The following is a 20,505-nucleotide window of genomic DNA, read 5'->3' as shown; positions in this document are numbered from 1 at the left end:
GGCTAAGCGATAAAATCGGCAGGGCAGCGCTGACGACACCTTTTTGTGCAAACTGCGTGACCGTAGTGTGTGTGTGCGAGCACGTGTGGTTGCAGTAATTCCTGTGTGCTGTATAGGTACTGTATGCTAATTTCCGTTATTACAGTTAACTATGCGAAGTGATATGGAACTGTAATGCGGTCAAGAGAGCTGCCTGGAACTACGTTCGCCGTGCGTTTCCCTGAAAATAATTGCACACCTCAGAACGTTCGTCAGCCAATCAGATTCAAGCATTCAACGGCCCCGTAGTATAAAATAAGTTTTAGCACCCCCTAGTGTCAGATTTAAAGCCTTGTGCTATCAGTGTCAATTGCAATGGCATTTCTGACCTCATTTTTACTTTCCTTCATCTCATGTGACAGATGAAGCAGGCAGATAACTGCGTTTTTTGTCACTCCTTTGCCCATGAAGGACATCGAGTTTCCTCCCAAATCTACGTAGAATGAAGAGATGACCTGGGAAGAGCAGTCAAATAGGAACACGATCATAATTAGCAGTCTGGAGAAAGAGCAATTTCATAATGCGAAGTGAGATGCAGCTGAGACACAGGTTGGTCGGTATGAAGTGATTCATGCTTAAGTGTTTGGGAACATCTTGGACCCTGAGTGTGAGTGTGCGTTTAATGTGTTCTGTCTGGATAAGTGTATATAATCTGTACAAAATATATTCTAGTGTGGAACCAAGGCAATTGAGCACATGTGTGTATGCATACTTCCAAGAGGCCACTGAGGTACTTGAGGCAGAGTGTGTTTGGCTCCATGTTGGGTGTGTGTGTGCTCCAGCCAGGCAGGGCGGTCACATGGGCCATGGTCCTGAGAGTGCGCTCTAGAGATGGCAGGCCATAGAAGCATGGAGCATCGGACAAGCGTAGGCACTGTAGCAGGCGCAGTGACAGTTCAGAGGCAAACGGTCCAGACAGAACCTCACAAATCCTTTAAAAAAAGATGACAAATGCAAACGAGTGAGAAACAAAGTCATCATTATAGGGATCTTTGCCTTAGTATGAAGCACTATATACAATACTCCTCAAAAGTATGGGGTAAATAAGATACAGTAATACTTAAACTTAGCAAGGACTATTTAAAATTATCAAACATGACAGTCAAGACATTTATAATGTTAGAAAATATTTCTATTTTTATTAAATGTTCATTTCAAAGAATCTTGAATAACAAAATTTATCATGGTTTCTGCAGAAATAGCAGCACAACTTTTTTCAACATTGATTAAAAATATATGTTTTTTGAGCACCAAATCATCATATTAAAATGATTTCTGAAGGATCATGTGTTTATTTTATTTTATTGTAGTGATTATTTTGTTTATTTTATAGCAGTGTTTATTGTTTTATTTCAGTGTTTATTGTTTTGTTTCAGTGTTTATTGTTTTGTCTTAGTGTGTTTTGTTTTGTTTTGTTTTGTTGTTTTGTCTTGTCCAAGTACTTCAAGACAAGGGCTGGTAACCAAAACGTTGCAGGTCTGAAAGTAAAAAAATAAAATAATAAATAAATTAAAAATAATAATAATAAAATAAAACGTCCAGATCGTATGAATTTGAAACCACTCCATCCATGTGTTTTTTGCTAAGGAACACATTCATGCTGTTTTTCCAAAGTACTTTTCTTCTATTATGGATTACAAACAATTATAATATAGAAGCGCCATAACAAGCACCCCAAACAAATGATACCTGTTAGATTGCTGCTCATAAACTGAAAATGTATGCAGGGAAATGTCTTAGTAGATCAGATTTGCATTACACGGCCTTGATACATCAACAACTAACAGTGGGAGTTTCCAATTTACGGATCCTCAAGGAGTTTTCAGAAGAGTTATTCCATAAATAACAAAATTAAATCAAAAGCGTCATTAGAATTGTATTTCCCCCCAGATGGCAGGTAGAAGGAGAAGACTCCTAAATGAGGATAGTAAAACATTTTATGCATGTACGGCAAAGAGTAAAGGAAGTGTTTTTGGAATAACAAATCTGCCTTGTTGGACTAAATGGTTTCAATGAGTGTGTTTTGGGGAGCAAACAGATGTGACAGAGTGATTTCGCACCGTCACTAACCACAGGTGTAAGCTAAGCTCAATAGCAGCTACGGCTCTTGAATACACTTGAAGATTTAATTAAAATACACAGCGGTCTCCAAACCAATCATCCTGTTAGAAAAAAGACTCAGATCAAAGAATGATATCATTCTTTTACTCAATAAAAAAAAATCTTAGAAGCTTCTTGGGTCGTGAAGCAGGGGTTAGCGCACATGTTTCAGTCACATTGAACTGTGGTGTGCATATGGTTTGAGCACGACACAATTTCTTAATACAAAATCTTTTGCTGATATGTACTACAGAACGTTTCAATGAAAGATATTTACAAGGTTTGAAATTGCGACCATTTTGGTCGCATATACTGCCGGAATTTAATCTGTGTGATAAAATATATATTTGGGAGCATTTGTGCAAATGCAAATAATTGTTCATTAAAAATGCAAATAAACATTCACTAATTACTAGGGCTGTGTATCACCAGTAAAGTCACAATACGATACGTATCACGATACAGAGGCCACGATACGATACATATCACAATACAGGACTGCACTGAATTTCACCTCAGCAGAATTTAGAAAAACAGCTGTTTATTAAACACTGCACGCTATAGTGCCATTTCTAACTATTGGCAGAGCAGGCAGTTGACCTCTGCATTATGAAGGGCCTCCATAACTGTACCACAGTACAATATACGTAATGGCATATGTTACATGTTTACATTGGGCACTCCCCATCAGGTACAATATTCAGATTTTTTGCATCTTGTTTTTAAGCCCATAAATAATAATGTACTCGTTCTAATAAATGTATATTGTAATGTACTCATTCTAATATATAAAAAAAAAATCACTTACATTGCTGGTAGGTTATCATTGCACAAATTAACACACTCTCTACAATAAAAAAAAAAAAATTTGAAGAGTTCTAAACTAACGCGCTGTCTTCACCGTATCTAACGCACACACGCTCAAGGCGTGTGCACATGGTTGCCAGGTTGACAAAGATAAGTAGCACACTTAGCAGATATTTCTGTATTGCGCAAGTGTGAAGCTCTGTTTCGGGGATTACGTCTCTTTATATCAGGCAACCCAGTTGTGTTCCTCTGCGGCCAGATTAAACCTTGTTGTAGCCTATATATGCTCTATTCATTCTTTTTTAGAAACCTCGCACTTTTCTACTCAATTTTGACCGATTTCGTGCCACAATATCGATACAGGGTCAGCTGTATCGATGCTACGTCAAATCTCTGTGACGATACATCGTCGTATAGATATTTTGAACACAGCACTACTAATTACTGCACAGTATATGCCTGCTGTGAGCTGATACAGTGACCGGTCCACCATTGTATCCAACATTACATAACCAATTAAACGTCATCTGTACATTCTTAGCTTTAATGCAGACTTTCCAGATTGATTAATATTAGCCGTCAATCAATCCCTTTCACTGTGCTCCACTGTTACGTGACAGGGAGCTAACTAGCACGCAAAATATAAAGTGCTGAAGAGAGAAGATGAAAAGAACACATTTCTTTTGTAAGCTGCCTAAAATTACAGGTAATGCAACACCTGGAGTTGGTGATGGAGATCATGTGGTGAATGTGGATCCATCAGTGGAAAAGGCTTAGAGTTTTTGAAGAAAGTGGCTGAAAGATTGGCTTTGCTATGAAAAAAGGCTCAATGCACTGCGTTCACTGTAAAGCCTGTGGGACAGAGGTTGCAGGTAACATTGCGTGCATTACGAAATCCACACATTTTAAGTGCGAGAGCTTGATTAAACACAGGAGAGTGTCAAGCACAAGAAATGCAGTGTGCGGCAAAGTATTCATGATCAGGTTCGATTGGTGAAGCTTTTAATCTTTAATTTTAATTATATATACACAGTGGAGATCAATATTAGAGAATAACTTACAGTTTTCTAAATTTCAAGGTCACTGCTTAGTCCCATTTGAACTTATCATAACAGGAGTAGAAGGGCAGTTTTTAAAAGGATATTTGATAAATTAATTGTATTCTTAGGCACACTATAAAATATTTAAATGAGATTTTTGAAAAAGAACAGTTATTGTTGAAACTGAAAAGTTATTGTATTGTATGGAACTCATTCAAGTCCCCCAAAAAGGCTGGTCATCCACAAAAGACAAATGCACGAGAGGAGATGATAATGCAGAGACTCTCAATGGTGAATCGGTTCAACACTGCAGCTGGAATTGCTTGCCAGTTCAATGCTGAACAGGGTAAGGGTCTGCCTCGGCATGTTTAAGAGAAGTCGGACTGAAAGTGCACTCTGCAATGACGAAGCCTCTCATCAGCAGAAAGAATCAAAAGGCAAAGCTCACTTTTGCTGAGGACAATGTTGTGTGGAGAGAGAACTGGTCCAACGTTCACTTTAGTGATGAAAACAAGTTTAATTTAATTGGGTCTGATGGGAAACATTATATGTACCACATCAAAATAAGGAAAGACTGAACCCAAAGTTTGTAAAGAAGTTAGTGAAATGAGGAAGTGTCATGGTTTGGGGGATGTTTTGTGCAGCAGGAGTTGGGCCTCTTATACAGCTACATGTACATGGCAGAGTAAATGCAAATGTTTATCAGAACCTCCTGCGGCAACATGTGGTTCCTTCCCTGCAAGCATCTCCCAATCAGCCAACAAATTTCATGCAGGACAATGCCCCCTGTCTCACAGCAAAACAGGATAAGCAGTTCCTAGATATATATATAAATTGTAGTTGAGGTTTTAGTAATTGTAGTTCATTTTTAGAAGTTGGGAGTAGAGACCTGCAATCCCGCGGGAGTACCGTGGGACCCAACGCAAAAGGGTGCGGCGCGTGACAACTCTTGTTGGGCGAGTGCGGGTAGAGACTCGTGTGTGTGCGGGATGTGGGAGAATAAAATGATTCACTGGACTACCGCAAAATAGAAATATCTAAACATAAAATATCTAAAAAACATATAAATTGTTATTCATCTATTGCACAAAAGCAACAAGAACAACTAATATAATATAAAAATGATTAACAGGCGCAAGAACAGGCATTTTCGATTTAAAACAAGTGTTTGCAGCACGAGCAATGTAGCCAATCACAGACATATCAGTTGATTTCTGCAGCGCAATGGCCAATCAGAGGTATTCAAGTTAGAATCCACTCACCGCTCAAAAGCAGTGCTGAATATTGCCTGCTCACGAATCATCTTATTAACACACGAATTGTAGACATTGTGAAAGATTCATTGTGCTTATATTCATTGTGTTATAACAGAGCTTTATGAGATCCCGATGAACTGAGATGTCAGCTTTTTAGTGATATAAGGGAGCGCTGTTTGCTGGAATTCTGCCATGCCAAACCATGCACGCAGCAGCCTGTGCTTGCTTTTCTGTTACAGTGATTTGTGAATGTTGATGCGTAGCCTTAATAACAATATTTTAATAGGAACGTTTATGCTGTGATTTTGTGGAACTTACAAGATGTTACAGAGCTATTTCATGTAAATTTAATCGATGTACTGAAAAAAAATCTATATAGGCTACTTTTATGCGCGCGGGAGCGGGACAAAACATGAATGTTGTGGGCGGGAGCGGGACCAGATAAGATACATGTATGCGGGAGCCATGATTTAGCTACAATAGCTGGAATACTCTGGTAAATAGGCCTACCATTTGAAGTTTGGTGTCAGCAGGATTTTTGTTCAGCAAGTATGTATTACATCGATCAAAACTGACAATAAATACATTTATAATGTTACAAAAGATTAAAAATTAATGAATTGAAATCTTAAAAGAACAGCATTTAAGAATCCTAAAAAAAGGTTCTACAAAAATATTAAGCAGCTGTTGTCAACCCTGATAATAATAAGAAGAATATTTTAGAGCAACAAATCAGTATATTAGAATGATTACTGAAGGATCATGTGACACCAAAGACTGGAGTAATGGCTGCTAAAAATTTAGCTTTGCATAACAGGAATAAATCACATTGTTAAAATATATCAAAATAATAATATTTTACAACATTATTCTTTTTACTCAGCTTAAGAGACTTCATAAACATTTTCTTTCAAAAACATTTAAAAAACTCTTACCAACCCCAAACTGTGGAATTGTAGTATATTATGGCCTAACAGTCAGTCAAGAGAAATGGTGAGAAATATTTTTTTTATGGTCTTCAAACAGGACTCAGGTGCCACAGTGTGTGTGGGACTGTTCTATATATAGAGTCCGATGGTTCACTGCATGTGTTAAAGAATATGAGTGAGTCAGTAAGTGTGAGTCTGTCGCTAAATGAGTCAAGTGAGTCATTTTGTGTGTGTGAGAGTGACTCATTCAGTTTGTGAGTCGTTATCCTGCGTTTGTGTCACCCACCGCTGTGTGTGTGTGTTACCTGTCAGAAGTGTGTGTCATTCGAAGCAGCAGAGTGTTGAAGAGGCCTGTCAGTTCTCTCTGTAGCCGGTGACTGAGGTGGGCCTGGAGCTTGTCCGCTTCCCCCTGTGACTGGATCCGTGTGTGGGTCTGCGCTTCACCACTCAGCAACAAGTTCAGCAGGGTGTGCGACTCCTACACACACAAACACACAGGTACTTAATGCGATCTGTCAATTACGGCTCTCGGATACCTCCAGATTCAGCTGAACACAATTTGATGACACCAACCTCATCCTCGTCTGTCATAGGAATGACACTAAAAACAGCAGCTTTATTACAAATTACTCAGTCAGCATCACTAGAAATCAAATTCCTTCATATTTATTTAGATACAAATTTACACAACATGGACTAAGTAGATTTTACACTTTCTGAAGAACTGACACAATTTAACAGCAATTTATTAAAAGTTTAACAAAAATGACATTTTCAAGGCCCTATGAAATACGTCTTTTTTCTCTTTCACATTTAGTTTTATTTTTACCAAATTCTGTTTTTCCATTAATTTTCTGGATTCCATTTTAATGGTTTCATTAAATTTTTATAATCAAAAGCATCTCTAAATAATTGATTTTATATATAAAAAAAACTTTTATTTTTATTTTTCCAGAAATACGGTGTTGTGTATTTACATTTTTCTGATAATAATTTAAAATTCTGATAAATAATTTTTCTGGTAAATATTCCTTAAAAATTTTTTAATAATCTTTTATTAGTAGTAGTAGAACTATCATTACATTAAGTAATATATTTCTGTCACAGTTTCTTCAAGTTAAACCCAACTTTTATTTTGATGGGATGCTGTGAAGACCTTTAAGTTTCTTTGTTTTTATGATATGACAATAGTTTTTCTCAAAAGAAATGGTAAAATGCTCATGAAGTGACTCTCAAAGCAGTTCTAGAGATTGTGTTCATGTACTCATACATTTAAGACGGCAGATCCTGAAAACACGGCGAGCGTCATTAGCGTTTCAGTATGTGTGTAGTAAAAGAAACCGTGTGTCTGCACCATTCATTCACACAGAGACACAGAACATGCAGGATTATATTTAAATGGTATTTTGAGTCTTAATAGTCAGACACAGTCCATATCGCATTTTGATTTAAGTGTACTGACCTACTTTTAATTTATTCATCCAAAATTTGACAAATTCCATGACTTTCTGCGATATACAGTAAATTCTATTTTTATGACTGGATTCAACGATTCCATCCACGTTTTCCGCACTCGGAAATCATAGGGCCCTACATAGGGTTCTCTAGTCGATTGCTAGGATGTTCTAGTTGCTAGGACGGACACTAGGTGATTTCTATGCCGTTTTAAATGGCTGCTATGGCATTGCAATGATGTTGTGGGTGGTTGCATTGGCATGTGGTTTCTCAGTTCAGTGTTTTTCTAGTATTATTTATATACTATTGTCTTTATTAAAGTGCCCATATTATGCCATTTTTACGGTTCCTAATATTGTTTTGGGAGTCTCCTACAATAGGATTACATGCATGCAAGGTCAAAAAACGCTTTAGTTTTCTCAAAATATGCATTTAATATCACCTCATTTTCCAGCGATTCTCAAACGATTCGTTCGAAGCAGTTCTAAGATTCAGTCTCTCTAAACCCCTCCTTTCCGTGAGCCTGCTCTGCTCTGATTGGTCAGATGGCCTAGTCTGTTGTGATTGGTCTACGGCATACAGCGCGTGTCGGAAACGATACGCCAATTTCACTAGTTATGTATTTTGAATGCTCTATAGAAAATATAAACATCTATTATTTATCATACTTACAGGTTGTGATTCAGTGGAGCAGCTGGTCCAAATAAACAGGATACTGATCCATCTTTCAACAGCAAGCGTTTTGTGAATCCCGCGTTGAACTCGCCGAGATTAGAGAAGCAGTCGTCAGTAGAATGATGTGTTTGTGGGCGGGGTCAAGGGTCAAGACGGGATCAAACGTAGCATTATGCAAATGTGTTACCCCGTGACGTGTAGCCGTCACGGAAGTGTGATTCGAATTACTAACGACTCGTTTCAGCTGTACAGAGTCGATTCTTTATTTTGGGAGACAATAACTTTATTTATCGTGCACTTTCAGCTTTACAACTTTACAGATTGTTTACATTCACATAGAGCTACATTACACACTGCATGAAAGGTAATAATGGAAATGGCAAAATAGGGGCACTTTAATATTTTGAACTGGCTTTTGTTATATTTTCAGTGTTTATTTTAATTTTAGTGATTTTATGTGATGGCCATTTTTTCACTTTTTGTCAGTTCGTCGTTTAATATTTCTATTTAGCTTTAATTTATTTTAATTTCAGTTTATGTAATCTTAGTACTTCAACTTTATTTTGGTTAGCTGACAAAGCAACATTTCTAAATTTAATTTAAGTTTCTTCAAGTCTTTCCATCTAATATGTTTTATTTTATCTCAGCTTTATTATATTTCAATTAACAAAAATGATTTTAATAGTTTTAGTTATGAATATCAGCACTTGCAGGTGGTTGCTAGAACATTCGAAAGTAATAGTATACTCCTCCTCACGATTTGAGCAATCATTCATGTCCGAAGCTCTAATGATGCAGCATGGATTACATTTTAAAATTTGGTGCAAAGCAATATTAATAAGCATGTGCTTGCTTTAGCAGGCACCATTTTAAAAAAAGCACTGTAGTGCCTGTGTTTCATTTAGACAGCACAGATGTTTGAGAAACACTCCAGCGACTGTGGATGCTCTCTGCATTTCACCACCTCTCCCACCAGGCGTTTCATCAAACCCAGCGTTCTCTGTCAGGTTTGTTTGCATACATACACATTAATGTGAGGTAAGGCAGGAAGAGACTTAAGAAATAAAGCCATTCATCCCCAGTGTGAGAAACAAAAACAATGACTGCTGATGAACGGCTCTCCGTTACAAGCGTTAATATGATATTAATGTATTTGTATTGCTCCGCAATGTGATTTATTTCAGCTTTTCTTAATAAATACAGCACACTGTGAGGTGCATCTGAGGCAGGAGGGCAAACTAATTTAATTACCAAGGTACAATAAGTCTCTTTATTGTTTTACGAGGTCTCCAAAGTAATCTCGGAGAAATGCAGGCACTCATCCATAACAGATTCAAGACAGCTGTGGTTTATTCAGGAATACCTGGTTTAGGAGTAATTCTAAGAGCCATTTTAGGTCCTGGTGGTCCAGTTCAGACTGGTTCTGCTTGAAGAAGGTGTTGAGGAATGACAAAATGTCCACCAAGAGCCTCTCATCTTGACGGCAAGCTGGACGTACCATCAAAAATCTGTCAGATTAATAAAAACAGTTTACTTTATTATTCAAATGTTTGGGGTTGGTAAGATTTTTAATGATTCTGAGAGAAGTCTCTTACCAAGGCTGTACTATTTATTTGATTAAAAATACATTAAAACAGCTATACTGAGAAATATTGCTACAATATGCATCATTTTCTATATATTTCTCAATGTTCAAAGGGTCAAAATATGTGTCTTATTTTGTAAGTGTATATTATTTTTAAAATGGTTAATACAAAATACTTATTTCACTTTAGACTGTGTGCATTCTCTGGTTAAACACATGCACAATTTATCGCACTGCAGTGTTTTATACTACCTTTATGCTACTAAGATTTTTTTTATATTAAATGTCATATGCTCACCAGGTTGCATGTATTTGATCAAAAAGGCTGATTTTTTTTTTTTTTGAAAAATCATTACAGTTTAAAAGAACTGTTATCTATTTATTTAAAATGTAATTTATTCCTGTGATGGCAAAGCTTAATTTTCAGCTGCCTTTACTCCAGTCTTCAGTGTCACACAATCCTTCAAAGACCATTCAAATATGCTGTTTTGGTGCTCAAGAAACATTAAATATTATCAGTTGTTCAGAAACCATGATACATTTTTTTCAGGATTTTTTGATATATAGAAAGTTCAAAAGAACAGCATTTATTTGAAAGAGAAGTCTTTTGTAACATTATAAATGTCTTTACTGTCACTTTTGATCAATTTAATGTATCTTTTCTGAACAAAAGAATTAATTTCTTTCAGACAAAATAAATAAATATCTGACCTGAAACTTCTGAACAGTACTATATATAGTCGTAGCACAAGCTTTATTTTGCCAAAGATAAAACATTGTTCCACTTCGTGTCTGAATGTGTCAGCTTATTCATTGTTTAGCGCTGTAATATGCTGGTGCACTCCATCAAGCTCATGCAAAGTCATGCCTGGTGATCACAAATCACAAATCTGGAGGTGCAGGAAAACAAATCAATAGATCAACACACAGAGAGCTTACCTCTCTACAGCGTTGTGCCAGCTCAGGGTTTGCAGGATGTTCTTGTTGCTCTGGGCGGTGGATTTGAGTGCAAGGTGGTCTGCGAGGAGGTACAGGTGCATCCTGGTCATGGCGAAGGTCACGGTGCTGTGGGAGCTCGCGTCCCGTACCTTGTGAACACAGTTATGTAACCCGGACTTTAAGTTGCTTATTCTTAAGACCACCGCCTGAGATTCGGTCAGCACCAGTTCACCATGAAACCTTAGAAATAAAAAATGAGGGTTAAAGAGGTGTAGCGAGAAAACATTAAGACATTCAGAACTCCAGAATGAATTTGTCTGATTCCTCCTTTTTTTTTTTTTTTTTTTACACAGATGGTCACCATGAACTGTTGATGTATTGCACGAGTTACATAAAGATTCTTCAAAATAAATAAATAAAAGTTTCCTTCCACAGATAAATAACATCATACAGGTTTGGGATGACAGTAAATTCATTTTTTCATTTATTTCTTTAAGGAGGCCAGAAAGGTTTACTGCCAGCAGATCTGTAATCATTTTAATCTTGGTAACAAAACAACAGCTGCTGCGTATTAAAATGATGTTTATCCTAAAACATAAATTGTACGCTGCTAAAGTTTCAGAACTGTTAAACAATGAAAGCGATTTGTCTCAACTCTTAAGATGATCCAGATTGACTACCCAAAACTTCTAATGCTCAATACAATTTTAGTGCTTAAAAACAAATAAATTAAATATTTAAAAAATGTCACTTATTAAAATGCATTAGCTAACATGCAATATGAGCAATATATTTTTAAAGCATTTATTAATCATTGTTAATATTAGTCAGTAAAATATAATTGTTCACCGTTTGTTCAAATTAGTTTACATTGCATTAATTAAACAAATGCGACTTTTGATTTTAAAATGTATTCGTAAATGTTGAATTTATTATGTTGACAATGACATATTAATGTATGCTGTAATATTAACTAATGCTAACAAATGAAACCTTATTGTAAAGTAGGCCTGGGCGATAAAACGGTATCGATATTTATCGACGGTACACCATCATCGATAACGATACAAAAAATGTTCAATATATCGCACAATAGTTTCACGCTTTTTTCATTTAAAGGCGCGTGTTATGAGTGACAAGTAGAGAGCCAACAGAACACACAAACACACGCTGAAATGAGTGTCGTGCCGTGCCTGCCTGCGATGACTGTGAATCAAAAAAAGGAATATTAGTCGAAAAAAAAAAAAAATTGCATTAAAATGAAAAAACGGTATATTTGAATTTTAGGTGTGCGTCAGGGAGCCTTATCAGCGGTGCACAAGATGCGGTGAGGATGATGTTGTTGCATTTTAATGTTTTTGTTAGTCTATATCCAGTTGAAACCACAAGATGCGCCGCTGCTGCATTTCCCATTCAAAATATTAGAGAACTATAGAAGCTCAATGCAGAAAAGATATTGGTTAGGTTAAAACCGAAACCAAGCCATTCACACAGAACGGATATTCGACACATTCTTGAGACGCACAACTATGACTGTTGCACTCGCGTCTCGCACAAGAGTTGAATAGAAAGCCATGTAAAGTTGAAAGAGGTTGTCTCGAGAATTTGTAGGGGTTTTATTCCATTCCACTGCGTCTCATATGTTTTTGTTTAGACATTATATACTTTTTTTATAGACAGCCGTTATTTTCATTGCATTGAATAAACCGTTTAATGAGGTGCATTATTTTGCTCAGTGCACCCTCCTGTGGCCTCAGGAGACAGGCCAAATGTTTCCTTAATACTTATTTAATCTGCATATAAAATATAAGAAAGGAGATATTTGTTTCAATTTTATTTTATTTTGCTTTATTTGTTATTTTGTTTGTTAAGACAAAAATAAGTTGTTGTTTGTCTTAATAAATTGGGTAAATTAAAAATACAGTGGTTAAATATAAACCTTTTTTCTACTGCTCTCTGTTTAAGAAAGGTTATAAAAAATTGTCAATAATTATCGATACCGAACGATATGAAACATTATATCGTGATAATTTTTTTAGTTATATCGCCCAGCCCTATTGTAAAGTGTTACAAATTAAATAACATTTTCAAAATCTCTGAAAACCCAAATCCAACTTACTCAGGTACATCACTCCTAAAACCCCTCAGATGCTCTAGCAGTCCATCAATCCCAGAATGCCATGCTGTGTTCCAGGTGATCTGCAGTGCTTCCCAAGCAGGCTTCAGACTCAGCAGGTCTGAGTATGGAGGAAGAACTGAACAGTAGGGACTCACTGCATGGTGTGAAGGAGCTTGAAACGGCAGATTATACCTGTGAGAAATTATGAGAACACATTTTATACACAATTAATCTGTCAAATAATAGTTAAATCACCATTTAATTTACCCATGACAACTCTGAAAGTAAGGTTATGGTGAAATTAAACGGCTAGAATGTCATAATGGATGTGATTTACCTCCGTATAATGGCAGCAGGCAGTGAGAAGGAAGACAGGCCTGTGTCTGGGCCAGCTTTATCAGTCCTGAACAGGAAACAAAGATGTTAAAATGTAACGTGAGCCACAGCATTCTGGTTTTTATGCATTTCTGTCTATACAATGAAAGTCATTAGAGTCCAAAACAACAATGGACCCCACTTAATTTAATTTTTGGGTGAAGTATACATTTAAGGGACCAGTTCACCAAAAATGAACATTTCCTTACATTTACTCACTCTCAGGCCATCTAAGATGTAGATGAGTTTGCTTCATCATCAGAACAGATTTGGAAAAATTGAGCATTACATCACTTGCTCACCAATGGATCCTCTGCAGTGAATGGGTGCCATCAGAATGAGAGTCCAAACAGCTGATAAAAATGTCGCACTCACAACGTCTTGTGAAGTGAAAAGCTGCATGCTTGTAAGAAACAAATCCATCATTAAGACATTTTTAACAAACCGTTGCTAGTCCTTTTTCTAGAGAAAAAGTCATCTCGTCCAAATCAGGAGAGAAATATGCACAGATCAAGCACCGCTTACAGGTGACAATAGCGTAAAACAGTACTAAACAAATATGTCCGATTTGGATTACGGATGAAAGAAACGACAGTTTAAAGTTAAAACACCTTAATGATAGATTTTTTCTTGATGGACTGGAGTCATGTGTGTTACTTGTGAATTATTGTGATGTTGTAATCAGCTGTTTGAACTCTCATTCTGACGTCACCCATTCACTGCAGAAGATCCATTGGTGTGCAAGTGATGTAATGATAAATGTCTCCAAATCTGTTCCAATAAAGCAACCTCATCTACATCTTGGATGGCCTAAGGTTGAGTACATTTTCAGCTAATTTAAAATTTTTGGGTAAACTATTCTTTTAAGTTAAAGAAAACACTTATTCATAATTATAAGAAGGTCACCAATTAGGGTTTTGTTTACTGACAGGGTTGAATGCAACTGGGTGCAGATATTTTACATATAGACACATAGATTGTACAACAAAGAAAACATACCAAACATCCATTCTTGCTATTTCATCAAACAGCAGAATGCACATCAATGCGGCAGCCTCGCTCACATCACCCTGCTTCTCCTTTATCAACAGAGAAGCTTAAAAAGATGCAACAAAAGAAGTCAAATTACCAGGAGAGCAATCATTTAAATGTACAAAGGTGTCAAAGCAGGAATCGTACAGTATATATACACATTAAAAATAATTAATAATTAATTAAATAATTAATTAATTGTGGTGCAGTAGCTTGAAGGGCTACATCCCGAGAGCAAGGTAAAATAAAACATGAAAACAAAACTATTATCAGGGAAAGCAACAACTCATCAATTATATATTATTGTTAAAGCAAAACAAAACAAAAAGGGCTTGAACCAGAAAAACAAATTTTACATCACCATACTCTAGGCGATCACAAACACTCAGCAACAGCATACTTGGTGAGCTCTTCACTTGAAAATGCTTGTAAATGTCAGAACGTGTGGGGTCGGGCTGTGCAAATAATCGAATGCGATTTTCAAGCTGACAAGCTACGCAATATCGCGTTCAAAATCGCAGGCGATTCATTGCCGATTATGAATGCGATTTTGCGTAGCTTGTCAGTGATCTACGGCTCTGTGTAGTAAATGCCGCTCCATCTGAAAGCACATGCTGGAGATTTACTACTAATCACAGAGCCGGCTTTACTGACGAGATGCGCATGAAAATCGCATTCGATTATCTGCACAGCCCTCAGCCCTCTACGATCACCTTGGCAATTGAATCGCCATTGGCTTAGCCTCCAACTCACACACTGGCGAGTAAAATCTGAGAATTTATTAGCAATTGGCTAATATTAGACATCATTTAGTCGCCCAGAGTGAAGATTTAGTCGCATATGAGAGTGATTTACTCGCAATGTAGAGGGTTGGCCCTAATGTGGGGCATACATAAAAATTACATTTGCCATTTGTGCAATGTTCTAGTCTAGACTAGAGAACTGGAAGGAGAGTGGCAACAGCTCTGCATTTTCAGCAGTAAATATAAAAATAAACAAAGTGTGCAATTACGAGCAGCAATTAAAGGGATAGTTCACCCAAAAATGAAAATTACCCCATGATTTACTAACCCTCAAGCCATCCCAGGTGGCTCTTATAACAGCTCATTTTTATCAGTTATTTTTTGGGTCGTTATATTTCTCACAGATTTCTGCTCATTCTAAATCAGATTCAGATAAAGTAGCACAGTAAAGATTACATTAATATGAATGCATTAGTGAGAGCGATTGCGTGTGTGAATTAATTCTACCTGGCAGCGTCTCTCTACTAGTAGTGAAGCTGTGGGATTTAGTTATTAAGAAATATATGTTTGAACTTTTCAGTTTCTAAGCTATTTTATTGAGAAATCACTGAACAGTGTTGACAATACATTTCCGCGCTGAATGATTCTGTGCGCGTGATGTACGCGCTACTGTCTGTAGCTTATGTGTGTGCGTTATAGTGCAGCAGCGCATTAGATTAGAATGGCGATTAACTTACCTGTGCAATAAGCTGTTTAAAACGTGCATTCTCCCGTTCAATTTCGAGCATCCAGTAATATAATCACACATGTCTTGTGGAGCGCTTTCAGAGTATGCATTTATTTGTCATTTGAACTGTCTGGAAATGGAGCGTAAATGTGGAAGTCCTTCAAAGATTTCTTATCCTGTTGCGCGCTCTATAGGACCAGCGACTAGTCGACGTCAAGCTTAAAGCGTCATGGCAAGAGCATTGAAGTCGACTAGTTGATTAGTCGGTGCAACCCCTAATATACACCTAGGATGGCTTTAGGGTGAGCAAATCATTTTTGGGTGAACTATCCCTTTGCCAAACACACCAGTAGATTTAGCAGACACAGTAGATCTGTGATGTCACAACATGTAATCAGTTTTGTTTGTTTGTTTGAAAGGCTAGAAGATATGTTGCTTATATCTATTGACCAGTATGTGTTGCTAACTTCAAACTTTGCTTAAACATTTAGGGCATGGTGGGAATGAAGTTTTGTTTTTAAAAATTGCCACCGAGTTGTTTGCATGTGTTGAAATGGTTATGAAATTCAAATATCCAATTACTCATATTTATGAGTTTTGATGTGCAGGTGGTCTAATATTTGTAAAAGATTGCAGACCTTGAAACCATGGCAATTAAGCCTTCACAAGCATATGGAGAGAAAAATCATGACTTTATTATCCAAAATTATGCCAGTTTCAGCTAGTTTAATGACATTTTGATTAGCGGGTGATGCTGTCACCAGTAAGAAATAATGACAATGACATCTACCAAGTATCGGTTTAATAAGAAAATGAATTAAACATGTTCTCACTTCCTGGTATTATCCATGCCATCAAATTCTGAAAATTAATTTTTGCCATTAAAATAATAAATTACATTGTAAAATATATTCAAATAGAACACTTATTTTAAACTGTAATATATTACAATATTACTGTATTTTTGATCAAACAAATGCAGCCTTGGTGAGCGTAAGAGACTTCTTAAAACATTTCTTTTTTAAACTTACCAATGTCAAAAATTTGAACAGTAGTGACCACGCTACTGAATTATGAACTGTTGGTGGCACTAAAGGGACTGAGAGAATGACCCAAAATTGGCACTATGAACATTGAAATCCTTCCCAATCATTGTACCAAAGTGGCTGACATAAACTCCAAGAGAATGAAAAATAATAAGAAAACTAACAGCTACAAAAGGTGCCTACAAAACTTTGGTGCTTGGGACTAATTATCTACGGTAAACTGAATGAATTAATGTTGGGAGGGATGTTTTCCGGGCCGTACCTCTGAGCAGCATGATGAGAAGAGACGTCTGCTGAGCCAGACTGTGACGCAGGGAGGGGTCTGCAAACACCAGCTTCCTCAGCATGCATATGCTGGGCTCCAACAAGCAATCCATGCTCTACATAATGAATAAAAACCTGAATTCAAAACCTTCTAGTGTCAATAGATCCCGTAGATAAGGCACAAGACATGAGTTGCAAAGGCCTGGGCTTCTTGGAAGTACTGAATAAAATAAAGTGAGATAATTAAAGAAGTTTTAATCATCATCAGAAGAACTTTCACACTCCGTTAAACCAAGGGAAAACCACATCCGCGATAAACTACTGAAGTGCTAAGTTGTTTAGAAAGGTGTTATGCCACTGGTGCTGCCTTGCTAGTGGTAAAAGTCATAACAAGTCATCATGATTGAGTCTAGAAGTGTTTACACAGTCAACAAAATCCCGACCGCAGTCATAACATTCACAGTAAGACTATAACGCCACAAAAACTTAGATAGCCTCAAAGCCAAGGCAAGCAGTCAAAACAAACAGCCAAAGCAAAGTCACAATTGACATTAACAGCACTAACTAGGCGTGGCAATTGGAGGCAACGTATCGGATTCTGCTCGTGGCATAATTGCCAGACATTTCGGTGCATAATTTTCATTGACATTAACAGCACTAACTAGGCGTGGCAATTGGAGGCGACGTATCGGATTCTGCTCGTGGCATAATTGCCAGACATTTCGGTGCATAATTTTTGCTAATTAGTCACATTAGCAGGCCGGAATACTCGACAAAGCTGGCAGCTTTTAGCCTAGGGATATACAGATCATGCAATAGATGTGAATTAATACTGACTCACTCTTGACTGACACCATTAACTGAAGCATCATGCCCAGGCACCAGTTTCCTGAATTCATTCAAGATAAAAAGCGCACGAAACAAAAGAGAATGTGAGGTTTACCGCCACATTGTTGTTGACACACTCCGTGATGAAAGATATGAGCATGTCTGATAAACCCAAGGCCTTCAGCACAGCATGCATTGATGAATCTGTAAAGAACATAATGAAATATAAATCAAGACTGGCTTTGTTTCTAGCACATGTTGAAATACGTTATCTGCTTTATCAATTTGTTTCAGAGATTAAAACTATTGCTTCAAAACACTTAAAATTGGTTTGTGAGGTGTTTTGAGAAAAATGGAGCTTTGAAAATTTGATGTAAAAGACAACAGTCCATTAATGCGGGTGGTTGGATGCGCCATTGTTCATTTAGCATTATTGATATACCATTATAGATTTTGTTAATATTTTAAAATTAGACTTTATTTTTTTTATTTTCTGTTATCATTTTTAGTTACATTTTTAATAAGTTTTCATCATTTTCATTTTTTAAGCATGTTTATTTAGTTTTAGTTATGTTAAACTTAAACTAAACAAAAATGAGAAATGCTGCACTGGCAACTAGATGAAATAAAACTTCAGTTAATGTTTATTTTATTTCATAAAATAAGTATTTTATTTTTATTTTATTTCATGAAATAAAAAGTATGGATTCCTCACCTTGCAGAACAATAGTCAGCTGTTCAGCCGCAGATCTACGCAAAACTAGATCTACCGTTTCTGACGTGAGAATATTGTACAACTTATTTACAGACTCCACCTGTTTAAAAAAAAAAAAAAAAAACAGAGCATTAACCGAAGCTTGTTTCAACACCTCCAAGAATAAAGCAGCATTTTTTCACATGATGTCAATGCCAGTAATGGTTCTTCACCAACAACTACTCAATACAACACTAGAGTGCATTATTAATACACAGCTGAGTGAGGGCAGTGATTTACCTTCACATATGACTTGTCTGAATTGCTCAACTTGATGTCCACACTTTTATTAAGAACGTAGAGATCTGGTAAACATGACAGTGTGGAGCTGTCCAGGGTTGGTCTGGCTCCACCAGCGCTGGTCAGGTGTGGTAGCAGATGTTGGACTGCTGTATTCCTCACACTAAAAGTTGCAAACAGAGCCAAAATATTTACAGAATTTGGGAAGAAGGTATTAAAGTGGAAGTAAAGCAGTCAGTTAAGTTAACATTATTTAGTAAAGTGATTTCCACTTTGATTAAAAAATATATAACAAACATGATTAATGTAACCATTTTAAAGAAAAAAGGATGTTTTGTTATAGCTTTTAGAGCAAGGGCGCCGCCATCTTGCAGTACCACCGCGTGTGACGTCACGGGGTTGGTTCGCTCCGATGGCCAGTGAAGTAATAGAAGCATTTCTTTACATTTTGAACACACAAATGTTATTTTAACACACAAATAATTTGATTTTCACGACTTTACTAAATAATGTAAACTTGACTGACTGCTTCATTTCCACTTTAAGCCTAAAGTCCAAGCTGCTCTTTTCTATACAATAAAAGTGAATGCTGTTCACGACTGTCTAGCAATATTTTCTGTGAATAACAACTTTCTTTTCAGTCTGTTAAAAAGTAGTAAACTTTAGCATATTTTTTTTTTTTAAAAGTACTTTACTAAAATAATATATTTTACATTTAGTATATTTATTTCATGTTTTCGGACACTAAACTGCATGTCAACTGCAATTAAATGAGAACGTATTATAGTTTTACTAAATTCACTTTAAATGCAATTAGCTGAACTTTAGAGAGCTTTGTTGACCCACTTATGTAGTACATTTTTATATAAAATTGCATAATTACTTCTATTGTCGTAAAAAAAAATATTGTTAAAGTGTAATGCGGAATGTACTGACAAGCATTTACGGTAAACTAAAATATAATGTAATGTCATTTCTAATGATTTTGATTATTTTGATTTGATTATTCTATCATTCTAACTTTTATGTCATGTGTTTATGTCAAATACACTTGTAATAACAAATTTGAAATGATGAAATTGCAATTAATACATTTAAAAAATATTTACTTGTATATTAATGTAATATTGAATAACAGTACTCCTAAAATTATAATAAAGTACTTTCGCATGTTAGTCGACACATCAAAATAAGCGTACTTCTCTAAAGAATGACACAATTATTATTAAAATATATTTTAATGACTTAATGTACAGTAAAATGTTTAATTTGACAATACAAATTGAACTTTGTTAAAGTGTACTTAATTGTGTTAAGAAATGGTTTCGAAAGTGTACTCTTTCTAAGTGTACTTTTATTTCATTATTAATATCACATTATCTTTAAGTACAGTTTTAAAACAATATCAGTTACACTTTATTTTAAGGTGTCTTTGTTAGTGTAATTATACATTTAAGTACCGAGTAATATTAATTAACTACATGTACTTACTATATGGTTAGGATTAGGGTTTGTCTTTGGTTTACTTGCATGTAATTATGCATATTTTATT

The 20,505-nt window shown here is 36.1% G+C and overlaps 1 protein-coding gene across 1 annotated transcript in view; it reads right to left on the bottom strand.

The window, feature by feature from the left end:
- The window catches only part of rttn (rotatin), a 73,258-nt gene that overhangs the window by 38,897 nt on the left and 13,856 nt on the right, over positions 1-20,505 (bottom strand). Inside the window, exons 18-29 of the mRNA XM_016537252.1 lie at positions 18,954-19,116; positions 18,675-18,774; positions 18,075-18,163; positions 17,130-17,247; positions 14,319-14,415; positions 13,282-13,347; positions 12,945-13,136; positions 10,826-11,065; positions 9,665-9,809; positions 6,477-6,649; positions 752-971; positions 369-494 (exon numbers count right to left, since the gene is read on the bottom strand). Of these exons, the coding sequence (XP_016392738.1) occupies positions 369-494; positions 752-971; positions 6,477-6,649; positions 9,665-9,809; positions 10,826-11,065; positions 12,945-13,136; positions 13,282-13,347; positions 14,319-14,415; positions 17,130-17,247; positions 18,075-18,163; positions 18,675-18,774; positions 18,954-19,116 (1,729 nt within the window). The remainder of the gene's footprint in view (positions 1-368; positions 495-751; positions 972-6,476; positions 6,650-9,664; positions 9,810-10,825; positions 11,066-12,944; positions 13,137-13,281; positions 13,348-14,318; positions 14,416-17,129; positions 17,248-18,074; positions 18,164-18,674; positions 18,775-18,953; positions 19,117-20,505) is intronic.

This window comes from Sinocyclocheilus rhinocerous, unplaced genomic scaffold (assembly GCF_001515625.1).
Source record: "Sinocyclocheilus rhinocerous isolate Xijiao unplaced genomic scaffold, SAMN03320098_v1.1 scaffold1328, whole genome shotgun sequence".
NCBI lineage: Eukaryota > Metazoa > Chordata > Actinopteri > Cypriniformes > Cyprinidae > Sinocyclocheilus > Sinocyclocheilus rhinocerous.
This window is presented reverse-complemented; position numbering and strand designations above follow the sequence as displayed.